Below are 24,491 nucleotides of genomic sequence, written 5' to 3' on the forward strand. Positions count from 1 at the left end.
GTTTGGTTGGAGATATCGACTTGAAGAAACCGGATCCACCACTTTCAATTTAGTGTTTTGTCTTTTCATTTTTTGTGATTTTTATTAACAAAATGGCAATTTTTGTAGGTTTTTTGGCAAATTTAATAGAAAACTTTCAGTTGCTTTCATTCGTAAATATTCATTACAATCAATTTTAATACTTACCCCATTTCTAAATGTACAACTTAAACACCAAAAATATCAACTCCAACTACCTTCAACATACTACCTGATATTCAAAGAAATTACTAGAATCTCGATGACATGTATAGCACAAATTGTAAGCAAAACAATTTCGTAAAAAATATTTATTTACAGTAAACAACCATGACATTATTTTTTGACTAAAGACACAATGACATCTCATATTCAAACGACAGATATAAATCTGCTTTCATCCATCCATTTTTGCATTGTCAACCTTCACTTGCGATTCTCCAGATCCCTTGGCCACCTTTTGCTGTTTATCTCCTTTCATCTTGGCCATATCCTTTTCTTTTTTCTTTTTAGCTGCTCTCTCAGCTGCCATAAATTGTTGTATTCCTTGTTGAACATCATAACTACTTTTTCTGTGCGAATTACCCATTCTGCCAGGTGATAATTTGATGAAATTTTCGGTTTAACAATGCCTCGAGCACTAACTTTTATGGTTCCAGTCGTCAGAGTGATAAGAGAGATATGAAGTTCAAACAACCTTCTTCAAGCATTATTCGTTTTTATTGCTTGTTTTTTCCAATTCCGTAGGAGTGACTGGCGATTTGTTTTGTTTCGAAATTTCCGTTCCAATGTGTTGTATAGAAATGAAACGATTAACAAATAAATTTAGATATTAGTGTAGAATTGGAGACACTTTATCCATTTCAATTTCAAATGATTATTTCAATGATTGTCAGGACATGAACTGCTAACCGATAACATTTGATGTTTTCATTCCTATTGACCAATTTTAGAGTCGGCTTTTGGGTAGCCCTTTTAAATACAAATCTATATGTTGAAAATAGTTCTTGAGGTAATAAAAAAATGGAAACAGAGTAAAACAATTTTGAGAAGAAGTTTGGGTGAAAAGTATAACATAAAAAGGAATAAAAACTTCAACAAATAGAAAGCAGTACAGTACAGGTTTTTAGAAATGATTAGTCCAATGAAAGCCTAATAAGATTTGCATAAAGCTCTGATACTTATGGAAATAGAAACAAATATCGGAAGATTGGATTGGAGCAGGATTACGCTCATAACATTTCCCATATACAGTTCTAGGGGAGAGTTCAACATCATTATGCGTGTGCTATGAAGTAGTTGCGCAGACAGAAATTGTGGAGTTGCAAGTTTCAAATAGAAAATAGTTTTTGAAACTTCAACAATCAAAAACATAACTCTAGTTAGTTTTATACAAAGACAGGAACTTTTTACTCAAATATTTTTTTGTATACACTAACAGCTAATATTTAATATCTCTGACCTTCACATGAAAAGTTAACAAAAGTCATTCCCAAGTGAAAACTTGTGAAACCAGAGTTTCTGTTCACAAACTGAGTGAAATATGAATGAAATTTTTTATCGACTTTCTTGGGTTTTTAACCTCCAACAATTTCAAGCCGTTGGATACTGAAATATCCAAAAAGATCGATAAAAAACTGATTACTTTCGAATCAATTTTGTTATGGATTTTAAATGTTTAACTTCAAAGCATTTTTGATATTCAGAATCAATGAAAACCAACATAATGGTGCATTTTGGAAAAAAATGAGGAACATGAATAATATTTCAAAAAATTGATCTAATGTTCTACCCGAACATCTGAGAAATTTAAATAGAGCGGGTTATATTTTTAGGATTGAGTAATTTTTTGGGAAAGAAAATTTTTGACTTTCTACTACTTCATCTTGATACAAAAAATGTGGGAATTTTCCTAAAAAAGGAAGGAAGTAATCAATTTTAAAATAAGTAAATGTATACATGCAAAGAAGTAACTTTCAGACACAAACTGGAAGAGAAAGCCCTCCTGAAACAGCTACTTTCATATAAACATTGAATTACACGAAAGAAAAATTATTTCGAAACAAATACCTTTATATGAACACTGAATTATACAGAAGAAACTATTCTCTACTCAATAGTACCAGATTGGTACTGATAAGCCCTGAGGCAAGTGTCTTACGGCGAAACATCGATGTCTACCAGTGAGGATGACAGTGTTCCATGAAAGTGCAATTATTTACCCTTCATTTAATGTAGAATTCCTATGAATGTTACCTGATTTTGTTCCATAAAGAATGTTTGGAATACAAACTGAGGACAGAATAGTGTCGTCTGTATAATTCAGTGTTCATATAAAGGTATGTAAAGGTTTCGAAATGATTTTTTTTATGTAATTCAATGTTTGTATGAAAGTAGCTATTTCAGAAGGGCTTTTTCTTCCAGTTTGTGTCTGAGAGATACTTCTTTGCATGATTTACATATCCATGTATAGAGTTACTTATTTTAAAATTGATTATTTCCTTCCTTTCTTTGGAAGATTCCCAATTTTTTTGTATCAAGATGTAGTAGTAGAAAGCCAAAAACTTTCTTTTCCAAAAAATCTGAGGAATTCTTTTCATACTAACAATCTTTCGTGAATTCATATTTGACTCTTCTCTCATTATAACTAAAAATCCCAGAGTTTCGAAAATTTTTGGCAAACCTTCAATTCTCATTTATATTTTATGTACAAAATTTTACATATAACTATACAAAAAGGCTAGGAATCTTTTGAGAAATCGAGAAAATATCGAAAACAATCACTTTTTTCGAACATCAGAACTGCAATACTCTTCTCGACGCGAATTTCACACGTCTTTAGGAGATGAAAAAAACTAATGTCAGTTTAAGAGGTGAAAAAAACTTATGTTGAGAGGTTCCAGTTTTACCTTTCATCTTCGAGGAAAAACCTCCTATGTAATGGGAATAGAAACCAGGTAAATGTCAGTTACATAACATATATTCACTAACATATAAGCTAGGTTTTGTAATGGAATTGGTCGATACTTAATGAAAATCTATAACGTATTCAAGTAACATTTTATTTTCACATTTTCACAGTTTATGAAGTCGCAACACGTGTTTCGCTATACAGTAACTTCCTTATGAGCTGCTAAATTTTACTTTGAAATTCCCAATTAGTTCAAAAAAGTGATTTGATTCAAATTGTTATATGATGCACTAATCATGTAGGATTCAGTTAGACTGAACACGCCTGAGAAAGCTATTGTGTATCGAAGCACCTGTTACGGTTCTGTAAACTGTTTAGTGCAAATCTCATTATAAAGTGTTACTTGAATATATAAATTAGGAAGTGAGATATATCTATGAATCAACACATGATTAGGTATTCATTATATCCTTATTTGATGACCCCCCCATCACCTAAGATAATGGTGTATATGTATAGACCTATTCAAGTTGTTGAAATTCAATCTCTATCAATCTTGGTTACCTGAACGAACGTCGACAGACAGGATTTTGTTCTGCCATAAGAAGAGTGTTTTCTTCAGTTAAATAATATGAGGTAATTGAACTATGTTCACTGACCACAAAATGGGTTATTGTTGATGCAAGTGCACTTATTTTAGAATTTGCAGGGTTCTTTCCTAGAAATTATTAACTAATAATGAATAAGTAAAAAAATTATTCAAGGAAGAGCGGGACACTTTGATAACTTATTTTTATGTAGATGATGATCAGAACAACAAAACTCAAGGTGTTTAGTAAAACTCAAAGAACGGTACTATTCAATATTTAATAAATTCAAAATTTTCAGATCTTGTTACAAAGGAGTGTTCTTTTTTATTTTGATCCCAATAGCTTACTCTCACTAGTCCATTAGTCCAAAAGTTATTCGCAAATCATGAGTCGTTTAAAAATTCCCAGAGTTGTTCTGTCACAAAACAGCTTAGTGTTTTCAGAACTCCATTGATGAGTAAAGAGGTGTATATGTCACTTTCCTCTAATGTCGTTCGTTTTGTCGGTTTCACTATTACGTATTTTTTTCTATTCAAAATTACATGGTGAAATATTTGTCTATCTACGGAAGTCTACTGAAGAGTTCCGATTTTTCTTAGGTGATAGTTTGGTTGACAGTAAAAACAATTTTGAAGAGATTGAGCGTTTCAAAACAGCACTTGTATCACAATTTCTTCTTGTTGCCGTGAAGTGGAAAACAGAAGACGAATTTTGATCGGCGATCGATGTCAAAGTTTAGCCTTGCAACTCATTGTCTTGGGGAGCCTAGTTTATCTTTGATATTCGATTTACGTTCAGAATTTCCAATTTTATATACAAGTATTAAATATTTCAGAAGGAGGTTAGCTCAAGCTAACCTCCTCGAGTACATCGATTCCTTTAATATCTAAAAAGGTTTTATTGCTGGAATAGAATTCTATAAGATGGCATTAGTACTAGAGATTTTGTTTTCGTTAGTTTTCCATGGACATGTGCTGCTAAAATGAATATAAAAATTCATTTTGATCAGATGACAGATGTTGGATATTTGACCAACATGAGCATCTTCAAAAAAAATCTTCCATTTTTATTCAATAACTACCTGTTTCTCGGCTGCGACTTCGTTTGCGTGGATTTCAGTTTTTTGATTTTCTCAGATTTTCAAGAGCAAGACGTTGCAATATTTGATTATCATGAAAATAACCCTACAAACTGTATTTTTTTTTCGTTCTTCAAATTGGCTTAATTTTTTATTGATTAACCGATCGAAATTAATAACCAAATAATAAATGATAAGTGAAGACTACCATGCTACTTGTACTTTAGTGAAGCTTGCACCCAAATTTAAATCCATTTTGGGTTCTGAAGACGAGCTCCAAAAATACCTAGTTTTTCTCAATGTCTTCCAACGAACAGTTACACTTCTAATATATGTATTATAAATTTGGAATTATTGTTATGACATTTTAATATCATTTATTTCAGTTCATGATTTCTCTTCGTTTATCTGACTCAGTTTTTCATTCAACGTATTCCTCAATGAAGTCACAAATTTGAAACTAATGATTTCGCACGGTAAATTAGTTGAATTTTCAATTGAAAGACTCCCACATTTTTTTGTATGAAGACGGAGAAGTAGAAAGCCTTAACTTTGCTGTCCTAAGAAATTTTTCCATTGTGATTTTATCTATTTTTCTTAGTAACGGATTAGTTGGTTTCAATCCAATACTTGCAATTTAATACCTACCTAATTAAAAATTACAAACTACGTTGATCCTCCAGATGGAAATTAAATAATGTTTTATAGAATATCAAAATGTTTTACGAACTCTAAGTATGCATTGATAATATCAGTTCCTCTGTTTAAGATAGCTGTCCACTCTCACGATGTGCTGTGACATTTGGAGATTACTAATTACTAATAAATATTATTCAGTCAGTCACCAGAGAAATTTATGGTGGATAGCCTAATTAAAAATTCACCGCTATAGAGGTGAAGGTTTTTGAAAATCCTTCGAAATGTTTTCTTTAAATCGCTTCCGAAATGGAATAGATGAATCCATATAATTGACGATTCATTTGTTTTTCCCAACTTTTCCTCTGTTTTAGTTGAGGGACTGCTACCAATTTCTTTTTTGATATTTTGATATCTTGAAGCAGACTGTGTGACAGACCGACTCAGATGCATTCATTTGAATCAACACAGTCTACACCTAATAAAAAATTGGGGAGTTAATCCACTTTTTGAACATATAGGTTTCCATGATTGGATTATATATCATTCACTTCCGAAACAATCAACGCATTCGTAAAATATCTCACGATTACGTCCCACTGAAGGCCAAAATCGTTGACGAATTGATGACAAATATCCATTGTGGCCGTGCGTGCAATAATCGTCAATGGTTCTTAGAAAAACAATCATTTGGTGAATTTATGTTTGATATGTTTTTTATTATAGTCGATCAACCGATACGTAATACGTAATTAAACCCACTAATTTTATCAGAGTAAAGTACTTATCAAAAGTTCAATTTTGAGTTTTGACAAAGTTATATCTTAATTCTCAACTTCGAGCCAAAAATTTTAACTCTCAGCAAATTAATATCAATGAAGTATAGATAAACTGTTAGGTGTAACACCACGCCATTATATATGATAAACGGGATTTAGACCGGTCAGCACACATTTTCAATTATGAATATCTGAACTTTTGAATAGCTGCAAAATATTAGAAAAATAATATAACTGCCCTGATACTATGGTCGTATCACATCAAGAGATTTATTAGGGCTTCCAAACCAATATTTATGTATATTTGTTTATGTCCAATCATTTCTCCAAAACTATTAGTCACGGTGTGACCATTTTTTTATGCCTTACATTTACTTCACTTAAGAACACATTAGTTATCAATATATAAACTGATCGTATACGTGATACGGCCTAGTTGACGTAGGTTAGAAATAAAAATAAAAATGGTCGAAACCAAACTGGCGTCCATTCGATATAAACTAAGTGAAAATTATGAAATAAAAATTGAATTGAAAAATGATAGACTTCAAAAAGTCAAAAGTATGAAATAATATATTTGTATATACATGGAAATAACCTACAAGACGAAATCAAAAATAGTTACACGAAACAAATAAGGACCTAATTTTTTTTGGGGTTGGTGCTAGCAAACAATTCCAACTATAATTGTAGATTTGATAGATCGATGATAGATATATCCAACGAGCTCCATATCATCACTTCACATGTGCACGTCTACATGCTCAACTGATGGTATGAAATCGCTCGGAGATATTTATTTCAAATATCATTCGCTTATGAGGACATTCCTGAAACCATAGCATTCGAACAAATTCCAAAATGATGTACAGTCAACGAACGTTTACAGTTACCGGCAAATAGTACGAACATAGTAAAAAATATATGAATCTACGGCCGAAATTTGGCCACACCCCATCTTTTTTCGTTAATTATTTTATTGGAAAATGCATAATTCAAAACTTTGGTATTAATAAATCGGGTAATTCAGGGAAGCCAATAGAACATATTCAAATCTGCCTGATCGAAATTTATATACCGGGCATTGTTTTCGAAGGACATCTGCAATCGTATATGTTGATGCCGATGGTGACATAACTTCATTAAAACGTCATGGTGGCTGGAAATCCAATTCAGTGGCGAAACGCTACTTTGAAAATTCGGTTCAGAATATACTTCTCAAACTGCCCAATAAATAATCTCAAAGAAATCTCCAAAGAAATTGGATTAAATACAACTATTATGTTCAATATAAATATAAATTGAATGTTTATAGTTTTTCTATATCTATGGTAATACCCGAAGTAACACCAATAATTACAGTTTTGTAGATTTTTTGAATAAACGATAGTAATTACTGTTATTGTGTTCAAAACAAATATAAATATAATAATTATAATTCTCCATTATTAATCGGCTCTATAAAAAATAGCGTATGCAATTCTCATGTGATGGTTATTACATGATCGTTGCATACTATAATATTACGTTACAACTGTATACATTGAATTGAAAGATAACATCAAATAATAATAATAAAAAATTGTCATTATTTATACTGGCGGAGTTTAGCTTACGCTACTCTTCCACTCAACCAGAGAAACCACTCAATGAGAAACTTTTTTTCACAAGTATTTTTTATAAATTAGAGAGCATGTATCAATATATTTTTCAAAAAATTTCACGACACGATATACTTTGTGAAGTTTTCGCGAACTGGCTAACTACTTCCACAAACTCACAGAACTGTTACAAATGGAGGAAGGAAAATTGCAATTTAATGTTATCTATCAGATTAATTGATACACTTTGATAAATATTCGAAATCAAACTACATTCATAAGAAAATTGTGAATATTTGCCAGTGGGCTGAATTTCATAGATGTAGTATATTAGTTACTCGTGATGCACTGTTTGGAACCTTTGGTGAAGTAATGAATATTACTGGAGTTTTATCCCAACACCAAACCGTTATTTTTGACAGCTTGACACGTGTTTCGGTCACCAAGTGATCATCTTCAAGAGTAAGATTAAACTGATGATCTTGAAGATGATTACTTGGTGATCGAAACAAGTGTCGAGGTGTTAAAAAACGGCTTGGTGTTGGCATAAAACTCCAGTAATATGCATTCAGTATATTAGTTGATAAAGTTCGATTCGTTCCGAAAAATTTAACACGTTTCTCATAAATTCTAACTCAAGACCTCAAATTGTTACATATCATATATTTTCTACTCATGATTTTGTTCTAGTGAATTTGTTTTGATGAATTACAACGATATATTCAATTCTTGAAGATTTGATCAAGTTTGAACCATGAATTCCTTTTTTATACATCAACATCATCATCACCATCATCATTTATTTCTAAAATATTTCTAAAATAAACACTAGTTGGAATGCGTTAAATGAAATGTCGTCAACTCTGTATGACTCATGAATTTATAGCTGGATTATAATGAAGCGAGGCTGTTTATGTTTTAAAATAGGTATCCTGACTTTCAGTTAGATATTTCGTTTTGTGATACTGGATTTCAATCAAAAAAATAATATTCTTGCAAATTTTATTCACGCTTGCTAATTTATTCGTTCACTTCTATTGATAGCCACTGTGAGAGTTGATCGTAGATGTATCAAAAAGAAATTTTGAGATCATCCGAGATAGAAATCCATTTATGCACTAACTTCAATACAAATATTTGAAGAATAAAAATGTAACATCAATATATTTATTCAAGTATTCAATCAATTCATATCCGGATTAGCAATGAATTATTTTATATTAGACCTATTCATCACAAATAACAAAAAATAATACTGATAATTGATGTACATCTCAGTTCAGTTAAGATCTTGCATATACTAAATTAAGTTTATTCAAGACTTCACCTGAGTTTATTCAGGATAATGTAACTCCTCAAAGATGTCTACTAGAATTCGTCCTGTTTCCTTCCATCTGGACCAGTATTGTTTCTTGGCGGTGCACCAGCTATTTCCCTTTTCACTTTCTTCTTGATAACATTTTGCGTTCCACTTCTAGTTCCAATATAAGCTTTCGTTTGCCTCAAATTGCTATTGTTGGCTTGTTCAGTATCCATTAGTATGCCCTATAGTTTTTTTGTTAACCCTTCTTTTTACTTCTTCACAAAGATTGTATAGAATGAAAATGTGTATGGAAACGACTGTGTGTTACAACTCAAATGTGAAATGATTTGTCGATACTAATTTTCGCACTTTATATATAGACTTGACACAGTTCATGTTGGATTACGGGATTGGTTTGTTTTTTCAAACGTTCGCTATCTGCTTTCAACTTCAAGGAACATCATGCAATTCGTCTTTTAACGACTTTTATAAGAAACTTTCTTCAGATAATGAAACAGTAACGTTCACGATTGATTGCGGTGAGGCGGTTGGGAATGCCATATAACGATAGCTAAATATTATGTAAATTGTGGCCAATGCAAATAACTCAAGAAGAGGATGTAATTTATATCAGCATAAAATAGTTATTTTAAGAAGAAAATAGTGGGCAATATTTTTTCAAGATTTTCACTGAAAGTTGTAGGCGATATGAATATCTATAACTTTTATATGAACCATTTTTTCCACGAAAACAAGTTTTCCCTTTTCGGTTATATTTCCTACAAAATTCATTTTGATGGTGTATTTCTATCTCTATTTCAAATTATGCTGTGATTTTGCGAATCAAAATATTTATCGGAACATTTTATTTTGATGTTAAACCTAGAAAGAGTTTGAGTTGAAAAACAGCCTTGGCTGATACTCCGCCTATTCACCATATAAACTGGAAGTTTTTTTTCTTTTTTTGTTTTTTGTTTCTGTATACCGTTTTATTTTATTTTTGTCTATTCCATTTTTATTTTTATAATGAATAAAGATGTATTATTATTTTTTTTTCACCGTAGTGTGCGCTGGTCAGGCCCTATCCCCCGAAACCCTAATACATTTGGGAGGGCGCGCCAGCATTATCAACCAATGACCACTCCCCACACCGTGGGGTAAGTGATCATTGGGTCCGAGAATCATGTGTCCTGAGCAAGCGCAGTGAGCCAACAATGACAACCTTCTGCATCTGTGCGGCTAAGATTTCTGCCTTAGTGCGGCAAGCCGGTATGATTTTAAGATTCGAGAGTAGAGAAGACATAATTACACCAAGGACTCCAATAATCAGAACAACCATCTTGACAGAGTGATCTCGATAGAGTCTGCGGGGTTCGAAGAGAAAATCTCAATATTTTATCCGTTTTTCCTCCTCTTTTCTGACGATATTCATCTCACCAGGAGCTGAAAACTCCACGACAAATATCGTCTTGGTCTGGTGGTCGAGAAGGACTACATCAGGCTCATTATTATTATTATTATTATGTTTTCACTGTAGTGTGCGCTGGTCAGGCCCTATCCCCCGAAGCCCCGATACATTTGGGAGGGCGCGCCAGCATCATCAATCAATGACCACTCCCCACACCGTGGGGTAAGTGATCATTGGGTCCGAGAATCATGTGCCCTGAGCAAGCGCAGTGAGCCAAGAATGACAGCCTTCTGCATCTGTGCGGCTAAGAGTTCTGCCTTAGTTCGGCAAGCCGGTATGATTTTAAGAGTCGAGAGTAGAGAAGACATCATTCCACCAAGGACTTCAATAATCAGAACAACCATCTTGACATAGTGATATGGATAGAGTCTGCGGAGTTCGAAGAGAAAATCTCGATATTTCATCCGTTTTCCCCCTTTTTTCTGACGATATTCATCTCGCCAGGAGCTGAAAACTCCACGACAAATATCGTCTTGGTCTGGTGGTCGAGAAGGACTACATCAGGCTTATTAGCTTGTATGAGCCTGAGGGTGGGGAACGAATAGTTCCAATAAATTTGGCACTTCTCGTTCGCCACAACGGATTATAATTATTATTATTATTATTATAGATACCAACCTGAAAATAGCCATGTGCAGAAAACATTTGTTTCAAAATCAACTATCGTTATTTTCTTCGTAGAATTATAAACTTTCAGATGATTCAAAGGAAAAGTAACATTTGAAATTTGTCGGAAATGGAAATAACTGAAAAGACGTAATTCAAAAAATCATTTTTGATATGATCCATGAAAGGTAGAACTGAAAACTCTAGTCTGAATCCAAACAAGCACTGTTTCCTAAGACTAAATCTGCAATACTCTTCGCAACGCGCGTTTCATCAGCCAAGTTGGCGTCTTCAGAAGATTAAGTAGACTAATCCTATCTCCGGAACCATTCATGTCTAACATTCACTTTCAGACACATGTCAATGATTTTCTGTACAAATTTGACGAAATTTTCTTCTGAAATTTTCCGCTAATACAAAGGTAAAAAATGGGTTTGTAAAAACTCAAATATTTGAGGTATCTTCTGAGGTTCAATGAACTACAAACAGTAAGAAAAATCTTCATTGAACAGAAAACTTCTCAATAAGATTCCCACATTTTTTGTATGAAGACGGAGAAGTAGAAAGCCTTAACCTTGCTGTCCCAAGAAATTTTTCCATTGTTATTTTATCAATTTTCCTTACTCCCTGCGTTATTCCTTAACTATGTATGTACTAGTTGAAATTTTGAATACGGTTGAATTTCTTATCTACATTTCTCTGATGATGTAAAAGTAATTCAAAAACGGATTTCAGGGAGAACGAGATAGGATGTGATGAGGATAATAGAGAAAGGGCCAGGAAAATTCATTGACGAACTTAGTTATTGTCACTGAAGAAGTTTTATTGATTTTTTAATTGATCACATTTTCCAATAATTTCCTACAAACTAATTTTATTATGTACGCTATTTAATATAATTTCACATATTCTTTCATTCCATTTTCAAAAACCTCCTTCTCTTAGGTTAGATAAACCCGTATGTAAAATATTGGGAGTATCCGATATTGACCTCCGATTACATTCATTGCGAATAACGGGTAGATTGTTCTCGGTTCATTCGGTTGAATTTCCTTCATCAGTTTCTACTGGTGCCTGTTCACCGGTTGGTCTGCTAATAGGGAAAAGTCACTTCAGTTGTATGTGAGGAACAATGCAAATATGCAATAATATGTCAAATAGTTTCAAGTTTTTGGAAATAGTAGTTATTATGGAAAGTGACAGCTTTATTTCTGATTGGTGAATGCTCATACAGACAGTAAAACTTTTTTATTTGTATTCAACAGTACAAGCATGTTATTAAAGTGGTCCCGACAGCATAATCAAACACACATATTTTCGACTACTTATAAGAAGTAAAGAACTGAATAAACTCTTTCACAGTTTAACGCTCTTTTTGACACATATTTCATCAAGCAAAATAATTTACTATTATCTCTTAACGTCGTCATCTAAGTTGGTCAAAAAGAGTGTTACAGTTCTGATGTATGGGAAAGTATTTTTGTTGGATTTATTTTATAAAAGTAGCAAGTACAAATTTTATAAAAGGAGTGTTTTTGAAATTCTATGCATATCTAAAAGTTCGAAAATGATAGGGAAATACAAATTATCAGGTTATGAAAAATTTAATTCAAAACGACCAGTTATTTCACTCTCTTTGAAATCGTGCGTGGAAAAAGTTAGAAATCTCAAACCGAACAATCGTGTTTATCTTTATTGACGAGATAAAATCAGATCGGATTCTAATACGATTCCAAAAACGCATTCATGTCATTTCTAACTTCGCCAACTCACTTGGTAAAAGGCACATCAACAAAAGTGCTACAGTTCTAGTTTGTTTGATTCATTTAATGAAAGAGATTTTACCTTTCAGTAAAAAGAAGTAGTTTTCATCAAATTCCATACATATCCTCGAGTTCGAAAATGAATAAACAGTAAACTTGATGGTGAAGTAAATATAATTCAAAAATGAACCGTTATTTCGCACCTTCTCGGATTTTCAAACCGAAATTTTAATTTCTACAAATGTTAAGTGTTTCCTGAAGAAAAATGTATTAGCAATTTGACAACCAAATGAAAAATACAGAGCTTCATATGAAACAATAATGAAAAGAGCAAAGTTTTCAACGATTGCTCATAATGGACTCAATTTCTGTAGTTACCCCCCTTTTTCAAATTGCAAACATGAGAAATGTCAAGCAATCAAAAACTCACGCAGTGAATTCATTCATTTTCTGGTAAGGGTAGTAAGACATTTTTTGCCGTAATGAGTTCCAGTTCCTGAAAAAGTTGGAATATCGATACATAATTCCATTCAACGCTATGGAAATTCCAAAATAACACACACAGTTTTCATGAAATTAATTGAATTGTTGAAATGAATTGAAGGTTGAAGAAGTTGAGAAATTCCTTACTCATTGCCTGTTTTTGTTTCGCCATTATTTGTATCGTGTTTCATTTCCATTTCCATAGTGTCCCTCGATGAACGGTCGCCTTTCTGTCTGTTAACAAAATCGAATTATAGTATACATTTCGGATGAGTTTTTTGAGTGCTTGGAAATTTTTTTCCAAAAATTCAAAGCTAATAATGTTCAAGCCTTTGAAAATTTGAAATTATGACGTGTTTCAGGACGTAGGAAAATGATCTTCAAATCGGACGAGGAAAAATAAGTTCCATTATCTTTCTACGTATCTGTCTTAGTGAATGATCATTAAATGCACCGATAAAATATCGACAATTTTCTTTCTCAATATGTTTTTCTGTTACGTTTTTCTGCATTTCTCAGTTCATTCAAATACATGAGAATTTTTTTCTTTGGTATCTTTCCGTGTTCGATCACCTATTTTGATGAATGATGTATTAATTATTCAACTATCAAGCGGTTATTTAGCTTCTTAGCGATCCTTCACACAGAGTGATCTTTCAGACTAAAACTTTCGAGCTTATCCCACCACTTTTCATGAGTGAACTCCAAGATGCGTTCATTGACCTCCACCGCAAGTATCAGCATGTGATCCTTCTAGCAGAGGTCTCGTGTTCGCTGCCACCATGTGTGTTGGTGGTTTTTTTCCTTTATGAGTTGAACAATGTCCAGTGGAAGGATATCTCGATGTCCTTTCACCACGATTTTCCTTATCGACCTGTCTCAAAATTTCTGGATGTTTGAGACTAACTGCTCACAGACCATACCAAGATCATCTCTCGATATGCTGCATTTTATCACGGTTGATCCATTCATAGTCGATCTGAACTCCTTCCTGTCGGTGCTCCTGTAGTCATACTTCAATCTCCTTGTTATCGGATTATCTCTAGTGAAACTAAAGAGCACCAGACAGTGGTCGGAGCTCAGCTTGTCCACTGTGATGACCAGCTCGCCCAAGTTTCTGACATTTTTGATGAAGATAAGGTTAATCGTATTGGGCGACGAACTAGGACTCGCATTAGAAATATTTTAAAATAATATTCATTTGTGAAGGATACCCCGAATGAGAGCAGTACTACCATTGAATTCCATAACAATGAGAAACCTGAGAAAATATTCATAAATATTCTTTTATTTCATTCAATTTCACATATTTCCACAAAAAAACACGATCACTGGTTAACTTTCCAGAGTTCAACCAATGCTCTACCAAGCTTCTTATAAATAAGTGTAACATTAAGCTATTTCAGATTATACTCTTATTTTGTTATTAGGTGAGGACACTGAAAAAATATCGATTTTTTCGCCACATTACAATTTTTTTAATACATATTCAATGATACATATCCCATAACGAATGCGTCTGTAGTATGATCTGAAATAGAAGGAAATTATTTTTGTTAACTGAATAGAACTATAGTGAATATCATACAATAAACTGTATTAATTAATACATTAGAGTTAGTTTAAGTTTGAAAATGTCCTCATAGGACGAAACATACAAAGTTTCAATTCTCTTTCCTTCATTATGATTTCCTACCATAATGGCTTCATTCATCAATTTAGATGACAATGTTGAAAAAAATCTGTTTAAAATCTGTTTTTCCGTAAATCAGCTGTCGCCCCCTTGACGAACGACAACTCTCAGAAGTTGAGAAACTTGTACACGCTAAGGACTAACGAGATCTTTCCTTTTAACGTGTGATTCCTAACACGAAATGTATGTATCCGTTTTATTCTGCGAAAACCGCTAATATGAATGCTGTAAAAGCTTCCTTGATTATTGAAGATGCGATGGAGAGCTTGGGAAAGAAACAATATTAGATGAATATGATTCCTTGAAAGAAAAGCACACATGGATTCTATTAGAAGATTCGCCTCCAAATAAAAAACCCATGAACTATACGTTGATTTTCAAAACCGAAGGGAGTTTAAAGGAAACATACTGCGTTACAAAGCAAGACTTGTTATCAAAGGATGTGCATAAAGGAATGGAATCGATTATGATGAAGTATTTTCCTCTGGTCAGATACATTTACCCGCTACTTTGTAACTCTAGCTGTAATATGCTACTCAGACATAGAGCAAATAGATGCTGTTAGCGTATTTCAACAAAAAGACCTCAATGAAAAAGTCTATATGATTCAATTGAGAGAGTTTCATGACTACGAAAAAATAATCCATTGATTTATTGAAGCAAGCTAGCAGAGAGTGCTGGGCTGAAGCAGTATAAACTAAATCCCTATTTGAATTGAAAGGGTATATTGTTAGAAGAGGTTAATTTTTGGGGAAGAAAGATTTTGGCCTTCTGCTTCTCCGTCTTGATACAAAAAATGTGGGAATCTTCCAAAGAAAGAAAGGAATCAATTTCAAAAAATTAACTCTATTCAAAGATGTGTAGATCATGCGAAGAAGTAACTTTCAAACACAAACTGAAAGAAAAAGCCCTCTCGAAACAGCTATTTTCATATAAACATTGAATTACACGAAAGAAAAATACTCCCGAAACATACTTCCATACAAAAGCTGAATTATACGAAAAACAGTTTCCTCTATTCCGTTTGTATTCCAAACGAAATACTGCTGAAACAATTTTATGAAAAAAAAGTCTATATAAACGTGTGTCCGGAAATGCTTCTTTTCGGAGATACAGGGTGTTGAAATAGAATTTTTTTGCTCGTTTTCCAAAAATAACCCTTGCAAAAACAAGTTATTTGCACAAATTTTGGTACGCAGGGTTTTTTTGAAATCGTAATTTTGTATTGATTTTCATGTAACATTTAGGGGGCGCTTCGTACGCTGTCATTTATTTCAAATTGCCTTAACTTTTTCGGTAGTAAACGTTCGGTACTTTTCATGTAAAAACTTAATTCCGACACTTATTTCAAGTAAAGAAGGTACACCCTGGAGGTGATCGTTTTCGAAATATTTACAGCTTTCTATATCGATGCATATTACTTAGCTACTAAGTAAAGTTGCTGATAACATTACAAAAACCAAGTGCATGGTGGATTTCGTCAAAATAAACAACTTTTTCCTATAAAATGTTTATCTTAAAATTATTCGTTTTTGAAATATGAACGATTTTTCGAAATTTTTGACGAGATCCTATGAAAGTACATTTTTTCGGGTCATCACCTCGAAACAGAACAGCTGTTTTCGAGTCCACTTGTATTCTTTCAAAGACTGATGTAGATCCTTTTATCCAACGGCAAACATTTTAAGATCATACAGATGGATTGAATGAGTGATTTTATGAATCCAACCTCCGGGGGTGCTGTAGCTGTATCCATAGTGAAATGCAGTGAGATACAGAGCTGTATCGGTTGATCTAGGTAATTCACTACTTGATTGGGTATCACAAGACATCTGAGCAAATGAACGATGTGCTCATGCAATAATGTATCAAAAGTCTTGTTGAAGCTCTCTACTGAAAGTATCGAATTGGGCTAGGGCTGAAGTGTCCAAAGTCAGTGTTTGCGGATGCTCATAAATGCCTTCACAGAAGGATTCCACTAGCCCAGCCGTTGGTACATTTTTTGAAAGGTAGTTTTTCTCTTTGAAATCACACTCATGATAAGAAGTTGATCTAGAAAAGTTGGAACCAGAGTGTGTTGGATTTCAAATACTCTGTTTATTGGCTCTTGATTCAATCAGTAATCTCAGTTTCAAAATATAATTTTTTAAAATATGTGAATAAGAACTTCGATTTATGTTTATTACAATCGGTGATAATGAATTGAGTTCTTCAAAACTCCTTATGGGGTTATTTTTCCAGTAAATATTATTCGAAATTGAGAAGAAGAAATAAGAAATTATGATAATATTATCATATGATATATATGATATATTATCATATATCAGTTGTGAAGAAAATATTATTGCCTCATTAGAGAAGAAACGAATCCCTATATCAACAACAAAGTGTAGACTTGATAAAAAACGGCAATGAACCGAGCACCTGCGCGAAAAACGGAATTCAGGAAAAAAATCCCAGCTCCAACAAAAAACTCGCAGAAGAACCAAACCGTAGCACACCAAACAAACGAAGGAAATTAAATATCGCAACGTACTGGGTTATACATCATTGCCAGCCAATCAAGTATCCTTGGGAATAATGGAGACTTAGACTCTCCCAAAGTGCAATGAAATAATCAATCTAGAAAGTAACGGAGACCACTCTATGTTCATTGGGAAAAAAGATGATGATATGACTGAGAAAAACTCAAAGATTCCGAAGAAATAAACAGCATAATGAAAGAAATAAGGAGCAATCAGAAGAACCCGAAGAAAAATCTCCCACGACTCGCCTTACCACAGTCCAAATGTGTACTGTTTGCAAATTTATTCTGACAGAAAGTTAAGCATAATCAGAGACAAACTCTATTATACATGACATGATCGTTCAGCCTGAGGCTTGAACCATCGACCAACACGGCGGCGGCGGCCGATTTGAGTGAGTGAACAAAGCACCCACGTCGAACCGATCGGCTACCGACCGACTTATTACGGTACAATAAACTACAAAGGCTACTTACTTGAGGCATGCAAAGCAACATTTCCACATTTTCGCTTCGACAAGACAGGTAGTTAACACAGCACCAGGTAACTTGCAATGATTCATGAAAGTGCATTGTTAAATATATTTATTGCCTGGAATACAATCACCAGATAACTTGAGTAAACTTATTCTCATTTCCATGAAATCGTGGAATTGATTAGTCACAAAAATGTAGGCGAAAAAGCTGTGTTAGGCAACTTGAAATAAAAACATATTATATCGATGATAGTGAATCCGAAATTGAGAGTCCGTAGAAGATGGCGTCTGCTGTTATTGCGTTATTTTGCGCAACATAGTTTTGCAAAAAATTATACGTAATTTATTTCCACCAACATATTTTACTTCTTGAGTAAATATATGCAGCGCGATTGAGAAAAGGTCCCTCCCTCCTGACTTCAATAAAATTTTCATGAAATTAATTATTGTTGGAACATTTTGTTGATAAGACGATAGTGTTAGATAACTCGTGTTATCTGCTTTTTTCAATAGCAAAGGTAATCTTGGAACACCTCGTTAATTAGGTACTTCAATACTGTTTCCAGTAAAGTTTATTCAAGGACAAAACACTTCAGGAAAATCCTTGAGGCGTTCTAAGAGGGCGGTCTGTGCGAAAGTGGCGATTCAAAATATATTTGAATCGCTCGAGATTACATCCATTCAGAAAAACTTTCTCAGGAATGTTATTGCACATAAAGCTTGGGACACTGTTCCAAACTAGAAAACTGTACACACCTCAGCAATTTTGATGCTTTATAAAGCTCAGATCAGACCTGCTTTGGAGTATTGTTCTCATATATGTAGCTCTGCCCCCAAAAATACCCTGAAGTCGCTGGATCCCATCCAGAAAAGAGCTATCCGCCTGATTGGAGACGCAAACATCACGTGCAACTTTGATAGCCTGGAACTTCGAAGAAAGGTTGAAGATTTGTCTCTCTTCTATAGATACTTTCACGGGAAGTGTTCAAATGACTTGGCACATTTATTTCCACCAAGAGCAGTACATATCAGAAATACACTGTTTAAGAACGCTTTCATTTGGAGAACTGAGTTTATGTGGAATAAACTTTCTGAGAATGTTTTTTCAAATGGATTTAATCTCCAGCCATTCAAATCCAATGTGGATCGATACTGTCGCACGGGAACCGCTCTCAGAGCGCCTTAAGGATTTTCCTGTAGTGCTTGTATTTTGTTCGCAAAAAAATAAGAAATAAATAAACGCAGCTCTCCAAATGAAAGAGTTCTTAAACAGTGAAGTTCATGGTGTACTGAGTTGAACCTCAAAACGATGAGCAGCAACAGTCCGTAGCGTATATCTGATATGTATCGCTCTTGGTGCCAAATGTGCCAAGTTATTTGAACACTTTCCGTGAAAGTATCTTTATTAGAAGAGAAAGCTTCATACTTGGGAACAATACTCCAAAGAAGGTCTGTAGTGTGAACAATTTTCTGGTTCGGAACAGTGTTCCAAGTTTTTGTTCCAAGACATATCGGTGTCCATTTTAACCCAAAGCAGAAAGCAGAATTATCTGTCCTAACACTATTATATTCAGTTCAGAGACATTCATCTTTTTGGAGAAAACCGATGCCTGCGTTTATATGGCATTGAATTGAACCTGGTTAGTTTCACCCTGATTCGAAATCACTTCTAGATCATCATTGAGATATGCAACCTCCAGTTATCGATGTCCTGGAATGTAAATGGAATGACGCTCTTGACTCTTGACTCTCCATGTTTCTCGATTGCATTATTCCAAGTATGGATGACAAACGATAGAAGGTTGCCTGTTAATCTTTGTTTCCGAAAGTAATATTGATGATCGCTCAAGATGTTGAAGCCTTCCGAATATTTAAGGATATGGTGGTTTCCGGCTTTCTCCATGATTTTTGATATCACTGATAGCAAAGCGACTGGTTTATAGTTATTTGGAAGATTTCTCTTGTCCTTTTCGGGAATAGGCTGAACACGAGCAACCTTCCAACAAGGAGAAAAAACTCCTTCTTTGTAAGACAGGTTAAAAAATCTGCAAAATACCGCTGCGAGTTCATTTGCATATTTTTAGGTACGATGTAGAGCACTTCATCAGAATAAGACGCATTGTTTATATTAAGCTATTTCAAAATTCGCAGTTTTTTTTTTATTAAAAAGACGCTTCAACCACGTAGGGTTATTAGCGTAAGTTCAGTGATACAGATTATGCTAGTGCTATATTTCGTGTAACATATTAATGCGTTTGAGAAAAGCTAAGAGATTGTCAGTATTACAATTTTCTCCTAATATATCTATGAGTGAACGGGTAATATTGAAATTGAGTCTATCATTATGATATAGAACGCATTCGGTTGACATATATTCAACACTGTACATTTAGGTTGCTATTCGCACGTCAGATGTCCATGAGTAGCGCGTGTATTACCCAATCGAAGTCGTGAGAGGATTACTTGTTTTCGCATGTTATCAAATGTGTTCTTCCATGGTAGAATCGATGTCTTGATGCTGGATAATTTTGAGGATGATTCGTTCCATTGGGATTGCCAACAGTTGGAGAGGATATGTTTGTAAAAGAGTTTCAGATCTCGGTACGCAACTTGAAGTTCTGTTGCTGTAATCGGGTTGGTAATAGCTTCCTATCTGTCATCTCATTACCTGATATTTCTATATGCGATGAAATTCACATGAAATGAATTTTTGATTCTTCATTTTCTTGCAGAGATTGTATAGCTCTTTTCATTAGGAGTATGATGGGGTGGTTGATGTAAAGTTCTTCAATTGCCTCAAGTGCATTCAGTGAGTCTGTCATAATAAGGCATTTTGTTAGATTCCTTACTTCGGCGAAATGTAATGCTTTCAATATAGCATATAATTCCCCTGTGAATACTGTACTCTCTTTAGGTAATTTGAAGGAGGTCTTGTAATCAGAACTTATGAAAACTGCCCCAACACCCTCTTCGGTTTTTGATGCGTCCGTGTATATCAAACAAAAGTCCTCATATTGATTTATTAGTAGGTGAAACTCTGTCTTAATTATCCCATGATTGGTTTAATTTTTGTTACACTGGGTAAGACTTATGTTTGTTTGTATTTGAGGAATTGTCCAGGGAGGAGGGTTCGATATATTTGAAGTATTCATAATATTTGGAAGTGAAAGACGTAAACTGGATCGGTAGCGGTTATATCTCTCATAAAATGGAAAATCAGCTCTTTTCTTTCTAGCAAAAGTGTTTTCAAATATGTTTGCGACGATGTTGTGGTGAACTGGATATTCTGGATTTGAGTTGACAGAAGCTGCGTATGTAAGAGTCAGGAGTTGTCTCCGAGAAGATAATGATGGGTCACCTGCTTCACAACGGATGCTGTTTACCTGACTAGTGCAGAAGGCTCCAATTGCAATTTTGATGGCATTATTCTGAATGGTATCCTGTTATTTTAGAATTGTCCTCTTTGCCGAGTTATATATTATTGCCCCGTAGTCTAGTTTGAATCGTTTCAATGACCTGTAGATTTGCATTAAGGTCTTTGAATCGGCACCCCAACTTTTAGAGGAAATGGTTTTCATCAAATTCAGTCCTTTCTGACAGGAGATTTTAAGATGTTGAATATGTAGCTTCCAGTTCAGTCGGTGGTCTAAAACCATTTATAGAAATTTTATATTCTCTACGTATTGGATACTCTTGCCGAAGAGTTGTAATTGGGCCAGGTTTCCTTTATATCTCTTGCAGAACCGGATGCACTTGGTCTTGTCTTCTGATATTTGAAGTCCTGTGGAAGAGAACCAGTCTTGGAGTTTAACAAGAAAACGTTGTAGATCGTCGTAGAAGACTACGAGACCGTCTGCGATCTCGTAGTCTTCGGCAGAGCAGAGTCTCGTAGACTGAGCGGTGTGGTGCACTCTTCTATTATGCTGTTGATGGCTACAAAAAAAAGTGTTGTGCTCAAAGGAGAACCTTAAGGTACTCCGTTTTCCTGAATTTTCGTGGGACAGGATTCCGTCAGCTCGTACTCAAAACTTGCGAGTGTTTGCACCAAATGACCATTTTTGCAGTGTTTTCAGTATTGTATGTTGTCGTATCGAATCATATGCTCTGGCGATATCGAAGAAGATCGCAATACATTCTTGGTCGTTGATAAAAGACTCGTGTATTTCCGATTTAAGGTCCACCAAGTTGTCTAGTGTGGATCTCTTTTTCCGGAAACCACGCTGTTCGGGTATTAGAAGTTTCTTTTCTTGTAAGAACCATGTAAATCTGGCATTGAAGATTTTTTCTAACAACTTGCACATTGCACATGTTAACGAGATTGGTCTGTATGATTCTGGGGATGATTTTGATTTGTTTTCTTTATGTATTGTATAATTATTGATCCGGTCCATTTCTGAGGAAATACTTGTTTGTTACAGATAATATTGCATATTTTGAGCAGCAATTCCCAAGCATTGTCTGGTAACATTTTCAGTAAAACTGTTGGAATATCATCAGGGCCAGGAGAATAATCTTTCATGCATTTGAGGCATTCGCAAATTTCTCTTAAAGTTATTTGATTGTCCACTGTATTTGATGTTGTGGCTGAAGAAATTGTAAAAGATTTCTCTCTTAACCTCGTCTGTTTTATAATAACGTCAGGAAACCTATCGTTGCTGGAGTGCTGTTGTAGGGAGGCCGCTAGGGTTTCTGCTATATCTTCTGGAGATGTGAAAGGGCCGGTGGAGTTGTTATCTCAGATCTAGTTCTCTTAGTTGGATTATTTGATGAAGGATTTTCATTAACAGTTTCTTGGGGATTGCTATCGGTGTTGACTGTGTCTTTCTGTACAACGACGGCCGGGTTTTCTGTCGCAGCGTCCTTTAGGTGTTGAGGGTCTTCGGTTTTGTTTGGGCAGATGGCTGCTAAATATCCTCTTTGTTTGCAGCTGAAGCATAGCTGATAATTCAAAGAGAGGTATATACAGTAGGGTGTATCGTCAAAGTTTATAATTATTGAGTGGGAGATTTTGGTATGGTCTATAGGATTAACATACGTTTGTCTTCGAAAGCTAAGACTGTGTTTGTATTCGGTATTAGAAACTCCTATTCTCAAAATTGGTGACATCAGGTTCAGATTTAGCTTGCGTAATGCCTGCTCCAAGAAACTATGGGGAATAGAAGGGCACACATTTGTCTTCGAGCTGTATGGATTTCTTGGTTGAGAATAATTTTTCCGTTAGCGTTGTTCATGAATTCTTCAACTTTTTCTTCGCTAGATAGATATATGCATACTCTGTTGTTTGAAATTATTGAGGAAAAAAGGATATCCTTCGGATTCACTTTTCCACCTAAAGCAAGGAGGTAGTCTTCTAACTTCAAGTAGTTATGGTAGTAGTAGTATTATAGGAAACTTCGGCATGTTTGGTTGGTTTCATCGAGGTCTAGTACGGACCTGCACGCTGCTTCCTGGGACGATGATAACAGACAGTATGCGTTCTTGGATTGACAGCAATTTACTATGTTCTTGTTTTGTAGGTGAATTAATTTAATAAAAAACAATGGACTTACGGGTCTCCAAGTGGTCTCCAATTTTGTGAAGTCGTGTGAAATTCGTAAAATTTTCGAATGGTTTATTTCACTAATAAAATAATAATTTTAAACGATTCTGATAAGTACACCTGTTGTTTACTCAGTCAGAACCGGACTCATTCGCAGTTTTTGGAAATCGGATCAACAGTTTTATATTCCTTCGAATAATCTACAAACTGACGTTAAAAATCATGATTTAAAAAAACCCTCTTCTGTTCATTCCAATAAATATTCAAAACGTTCACCATTCACTTTCTGACAATACTGAAGTATTTTTACCAATGCCCTACATTATGAAATAATTCTGGGGTAATTTCACTGCAAGCGCCTCTTTTTCTCTCTACGAGTTCTACGATGAACTGCGTTTGTGTATTGTATACTTTATATGTCACGTATCTCTTTAAAAGGCTCTAAGAGGCATTATAAACGTGAACCAGTGCACCGTTCTTAGATTTATTATGGAGATCCGTGAAATCTGACGTATAAATTATGAAACTGTAGTTTTTCCAGAACTCTTGCATATGTTTTGGTTGGTATTCTTTGGTTACAATCTCCAAACCTTTCAACTGCAACTGCGGCAGTCATCTTCAGTGGCGTGGTTGACGTATTAACTGAAACTGAAGCTCTCATTTCTGCCGTATCATTTTTATAGTACTGATCAATAATAAATAATAATCATTACTATCCTATCAAGGGCAGTGAATAAAGTTGGAAAATTACCCACTTTCGTTTTTTCCCAAAAATCAAATCGTTATTTCAACACCTCGACACGTGTTTCAATCACCAAGTGATCATCTTCAAGAGACATATCAAACAGTTTGATCCCCGTAAACTACAGGGATCAAACTGTTTGATCCCCGTACAGTACATGGATTACTGAGATTGTATTCACAAAATGATCACTGATTGAAAATTGATTCTTACCGACAAAACTCTTGAAAAAAAAAGACGCCAGTAAAACTTTCAACTATGCAGGCATACCATAATCAAAA

At 34.4% G+C, this 24,491-nt stretch overlaps 2 protein-coding genes across 15 annotated transcripts in view; one reads left to right on the forward strand and one right to left on the reverse strand.

The window, feature by feature from the left end:
• The window catches only part of Glut1 (Glucose transporter 1), a 356,436-nt gene that overhangs the window by 243,861 nt on the left and 88,084 nt on the right, over positions 1–24,491 (forward strand). The gene's annotated exons all lie outside the window — the stretch shown is intronic.
• Positions 8,767–23,617, reverse strand: LOC111504082 (uncharacterized). 4 transcript variants are annotated; one of them, XM_074171734.1, is made up of 4 exons: positions 23,479–23,617; positions 13,384–13,470; positions 13,184–13,249; positions 8,767–12,083 (listed from the first exon to the last, which is right to left on the reverse strand). In XM_074171734.1, exons 2-4 carry the CDS (start codon positions 13,437–13,439, stop codon positions 12,026–12,028), a joined length of 180 nt encoding a protein of 59 aa, XP_074027835.1. In that variant the 5' UTR covers positions 13,440–13,470; positions 23,479–23,617; the 3' UTR covers positions 8,767–12,025. The 4 variants fall into 4 exon arrangements, 3 of the variants coding, with proteins under 3 accessions (XP_074027835.1, XP_023014340.2, XP_023014339.2); XM_023158572.2 differs by lacking the exon at positions 23,479–23,617 and adding an exon at positions 17,931–18,081 and having other exon boundaries at positions 8,767–12,080; XM_023158571.2 differs by lacking the exon at positions 23,479–23,617 and adding an exon at positions 17,931–18,081.

Source organism: Leptinotarsa decemlineata, unplaced genomic scaffold (assembly GCF_025532065.1).
Source record: "Leptinotarsa decemlineata unplaced genomic scaffold, Ldec_3_MD MMD2_tig00000035_RagTag_RagTag, whole genome shotgun sequence".
Classification (NCBI taxonomy): Eukaryota; Metazoa; Arthropoda; class Insecta; order Coleoptera; family Chrysomelidae; genus Leptinotarsa; species Leptinotarsa decemlineata.